This window comes from Cornus florida, unplaced genomic scaffold, assembly GCF_030987335.1.
Source record: "Cornus florida cultivar Cherokee Brave unplaced genomic scaffold, ASM3098733v1 CherokeeBrave_3.0.0_Hap2_Chr03, whole genome shotgun sequence".
Lineage (NCBI taxonomy): Eukaryota > Viridiplantae > Streptophyta > Magnoliopsida > Cornales > Cornaceae > Cornus > Cornus florida.
The window spans coordinates 9,394,046-9,399,443 of NW_026775573.1; the positions used below are offsets into that span (position 1 = coordinate 9,394,046).

General features: G+C 33.1%; 1 protein-coding gene across 1 annotated transcript; it reads left to right on the forward strand.

Annotated features, from left to right (window-relative positions):
* Positions 1-3,454: 3,454 nt before the first annotated feature.
* LOC132301076 (mitogen-activated protein kinase kinase kinase 20-like) lies at positions 3,455-4,432 on the forward strand. The gene has a single exon (XM_059798364.1). The coding sequence runs from the start codon at positions 3,455-3,457 to the stop codon at positions 4,430-4,432; it is 978 nt and encodes a 325-aa protein (XP_059654347.1).
* Positions 4,433-5,398: the final 966 nt, after the last annotated feature.

Sequence of the window (5,398 nt, forward strand, 5' to 3'; positions counted from 1 at the left end):
AATGTATGCACCAAAAGTTAAAGTTGATAGTCTAATTTCTTTTAATCATTGGGTAGTTCCAGCAGCCCTAGCTCACATTCCATTTTTCCAATCACAAAATTTCCATTCACAACTCCAAGAGCTACCAACTCCATCAAAGGAAACAGATTCAATTATTTGGTTGCCCTCACCAAATGATAATTTCTCTCTTGCTCATACATGTAGATACCTCCTTCCTCCCACTTTCATCTTCCCTTGGTACCATATCATATGGTTCAAACACCATATCCCCAAGCACAGGTTCATTGCTTGGCTTGCCATAAAAGGTAGGTTAAGCACACTTGACAGGAAATCAATGATGCACAAACACCACACAAATGCTTGTTTTCTCTGCTTGGCCAATAATGAATCACTTGATCACTTATTCTTTCAATGTAAGTTCTCAAAGGAGATCTGGACCATTGTTCAACACTCGGCAGGATTCTACATTCAATTAACCACCAAACTGGACTGATTTGATCTTGTGGTGCTCAGCTAACTGGAGATCAAAAGGTTTTCTTTTACATAGCTAGGTTGCTACTCTCTGTTGCACTTTACTTCATTTGGATGGAAAGAAACAACAGAGCTTTCAGAAACACTTCATCTTCTCCTCCCTCCATCATTAATCTGATCAAGAAGTGTATTAGAGAAAGGCTTGCTTCAATCAGCGTTAGAAAAACAAATGACTTGAGAAAAATTGATAAAGTGGAGGACTTACAGAAGCTATTCACTGAGGGGTGCTGCTTTGCAAATGCTCATTCTCTTACCTATGACTAAATATTGTTGTTACAGCATTTATCACAGCTCAAGGGACTGCTTTGCTAATCCTCATTTCTCTATCACTATTGTGTCCAATGCTACTATTTTGAGCTTGCTTGTATTGAGCCTCTGGGCTTGCTTCCTGCCTATGGCAGTTGCTGTTGTACTACTTGGACCTTATGTATATTCTTTTACATATTAATACAAATGCTTACCCTTTAACTTAAAAAAATAAAAATAAAAATAAAAATAAAAAAATAAAATTACTTGGGCACAATAGTATACATATATAAACTACATACATTATTCAGTTCTCTTTTATTTTCTCTTATTTCCTTTCTAATTCATTATTGTTATTATTATAAAATTTAATTGCATCATTAACTGCTAAAAATTATTATCACATGAAGACACATTAACACAAATAAATAAATTCTCAACCAATAACTAAATAAATAAAATTTCCTGGTCTCTACATCCTCCCCGCCTTAAAAAAAAAAAATATTTGTCCTCGAAATATCAAACAACATTACCTGGGCACAGAGTATACATATATAACCTATATACATTATTCAATTCTCTTTTATTTTCTATTATTTTCTTTCTAATTCATTATTATTATTATTATAAAATTTAATTGCATCATTACCTACTAAAAATAATTATCACATAAGACACATTAACACAAATAAATAAATTCTCAACCAATAACTAAATAAATAAAACTATTTTTTTTTTTTCCGGTCTCTACTTTCTCCCCGCCTAAAAAAAAAAATTATGAGGAATAAACATTAATCCGGTTGAGACAATAATCCCTCATGTGGTAGCACTGATTTCAATTTTTTCCAGGATAACAGCTGCAGCATCCTTCATCTAATGATACACAATAATTGCAATCAAAGTACCATAAAAGCCAAATTAAATCTTTGGCTAGATCTTATTAGTCTCTCTTACACACAATTTTGTCTCCAATATTTTTTTTACCCTTTTGTTCTCTAATTTTGCTTTGATGAATAGTGATAACTGAGTTTAACACTAATCCATCATGCTAATAATTTCAACTGAGTAAATTTCTTCTCACAGAAAAATAAAAAGAAAAATAAAAGAAAAAAGAAAGTATTAGAGTAAATAAAGAATGTAAAAAAAACAATTAAGAAGATGATGTATTAATAAATTTAGGGACTTTTATGTCATTTATTTAAAAGAAAAAAATTGAAGTAAAGTGGATTATGAATATGGCTCCCTAATAAATAAATGAAGTTTTTTTTTTTTTTTTTTTTTTTGGGAACATGTTAGGTGTTACTGTGTTACTTACCGGTTAGGTTAGAAGACTTTGGTAATAAATAAATAAAGTTGTGATAGTTGAAGTAGCTTAATCTCCACGTCATCACTATTGTATAATTATAGGTCTTTGTAATCCAATTAGGAAACTAAAACCCTAATATACTTTCCAAAAGAAAACCCTAATATTCTTACACCATCAAAGCCATCAACCTTCCTTTCAAGCTTTCGTCAATGGATAACGTACAATTGGGTAATCAGCAAACTTCTTGTTTCATCTCCTGCATGGTAAATACTTAGTGGAGTCACATATTTTTATCACGTGCACCAAATATTTACTTGTATCTCGAATCTATTCTCATTACTTATCAGTTTTTTTATTTGGTTTTATGTGAAACTTGGTGTTGGATTTTGAGATTGATGCTGTTGCTATAGGTTTTAATTGTGTTAAGACAAATGCAGGATTTTTTAAAAATAAAATAAAATGTGTTTCTAGAGTATGCAAAGGTTGAACGTAGACTTTTTAGGAGAGGCAAAACTCGCCATAAAAACTCGGTTGTAAAAAATCGGCAAGCTTCCACAACTCCCCTTCTTTCAACCAATACGGTTCCATCAAATACCACAACTATATTCACTTAAATCCATATGAGTTAACATTAATTCATGCATCCCTACTTTGCTCTTCCTTTTGAGTTATATTATTGTTGCATACTAAATAATGGAAATTTGCATATATATTTGAGTTTCGAAAGAAACACAAATTACACTACAAGAATTCACGATATTAGGGATAGAAAAAATCTTAACATGCAACAACTTCACTCTTTACTTAATGCTGAAATTTCAAAACCCCAAAATGGCCTTAGATATCCATATTTGTACTTTAGACTGAAAAACAAAAGATAAAAAACATAATTTTGATAATCTCAAAAAAAGAAAGAGGAACTCTATTTTTCTACACTTGTACTCCACTTGCCTTTTTGTGTTAGAGAAAATGACAAGAAAATCTATAAAATAATTAATGCATCATTTCTTATTTTAAAATACAACAAATACCCTTTATACTATAAATTTAACTTTTTCTTTTTTTTTTAAACCTTATTTACTTCTTTAGTTTTTGTTTAGTATTATTATTATTTTTTGTCCTGTCAAAAACATAATATATCTAACAGAGATAAATCAGAGATGATTTTTTTTCCAGACAAAACAATTAATTTCCTTATAACTTAATCTCGAAGTATCAAGTCGGTCCCGGCCAATTAAGGAAACCACTATATATATATATATATATATATATGTATATATATATCAATTAGGAAACTAAGATATATATATATACATTGCATTATATATATATCAACTTATCCCGGGCAAGAACCTTCGATTCACTCCATCAATGGCGACACAGTGGAAGATAGAGAAGGTTCTTGGCAGTGGAACGTACGGTATTGTGTACCTTGCAACCTTCCCTACCCTTCCACCCATCGCCATTAAATCATCGGTTTTCTCAAAATCGGCCTCGCTGCAACGAGAAAAAATCATTCTACAGATTCTGAAAGGTTGTCCGGAGATCATTCGTTGTTTTGGATTCGAGGAGATGATTGCAAAAGATGAAAAATATTACAATCTTTTCCTGGAATATGCACCGGGAGGCACCTTGGAAGACCTGATCAAGAAACGCGGCGGCAAGTTGTCAGAACCAGAAGTTAGGGTTTACAGCCGAATGATCCTTAAAGGACTGCATTACATTCATGAGAAAGGGTTTGTTCACTGTGATATCAAGCCCGCTAATATCCTTGTGTTTCCTACATCATCAGTACCATGTCGATGTGGGGTCGAAAATAATCGAGTTAAGATAGCTGATTTTGGACTGGCGAAGAGGGCTGGAAAGGGTGATATATATGTGAGTGGTGGGCTTGATGATTATCGAGGGACACCTCTCTACACATCGCCGGAGTCAGTTGCATTAGGCTTGAATGAAGCACCAATGGACATTTGGTCTCTCGGCTGCGTTATGGTGGAGATGCTCACCGGAAAGCCGGCATGGAGTAATATTGATGGAGATTTGAATGATCTGCTCTTTGAGATTGGTTTCGGAGGAGAAGAAGAGCCGGAGATACCAGAGGGATTTTCTGCCAACGCCACCGACTTCTTGATAAGGTGTCTAGTGAGGGAGCCAAGTGAGAGATGGACTGCAAAGATGCTCTTAAATCATCCATTTATGGTTGAACACCAGCCACTGCCATCATCTTTGAAAAAAGCTTCTAAACTTGTTCAACTCCATCCCTTCAACAACCGGCACGACGCAGAGTTGATCAGTTCTCTTTTAATCAATCAACAGCTAAAGGGTGTTCATGCAGTTGCCCCAAGCTAGGGTTTTGGACTGAATTGATTTTTAGTTTCATGTTGTATACTAATGTGTATACTTAGATTCTTTCAAACGTACATGTATATAATTAATCTGTTTGATTAAAGTTGTTCGATCAGCACACTGATCAATTTTCTCTGTTCATAAACTTTAAAATGAAGAAGTAAATGGTGTTTCCAATCACAATTTTCTTTTGGGTTATGGATTGAATTGATTTTTATCATGTGTATTTGATGTACATTATTTGATCTCTTTCAATGTTGTGATCATGATCGGTTTGAAAGTAGCTGCAAAACACTACTACTGCATGTATTCAAGATTAATGTGGCAAAAGGTTAATAATGGAATGGAAAAGAATTTTAATTCTGATGGTATCGATCAAAAAAACGCTGAATGAGATACATATTTTGTGCCTTGCACAAAACTATGCTGAGAATGCATAGTGGTTTAAGTGTTCAGATCCCAATTTTCTCGAGTTATGGATTGAATTTTTATTATGGAACTAGCAAGTACAATGATCTCTTACAATACACACACACACACACTAATCTGATTGATCAATCTCTATTTAATAATGAAGTCATCAAATGACTTCAGCCACATATTTAATTTAATTTATGTCACTATGGCTTTTGCACTATTTATCGTGTGATAATGAATGTGTTTGGCAGTAGCTGCAAAACACTTCTACAATAAATGCGGCAGAAGCTAGGTTTTTAGTGAACTGAATTATAATATGAATCATTTTACAAGTTTAACCATAATAGAGAGGTGACATAAATTTGACAATAATGCATATACGGAAGACAAAAAATTTTACAAGTTATGGGTAATGCAACTGATAAGAAGACTGGCCAGTAAACATAAATCATTTGAAAACTTTTAGTCACTATTCATATCTTATTTCTTCTTGCTGTTTTTTTTTTCCAATGGTTGTCCGTCATCTTTAAACTTCATTTATCACAAATCCGC

What these genes read in the sequence shown, in the direction of transcription:
- LOC132301076 (XM_059798364.1), top strand. Translation starts at nt 3,455, where the DNA reads ATGGCGACACAGTGGAAGATAGAGAAGGTTCTTGGCAGTGGAACGTAC.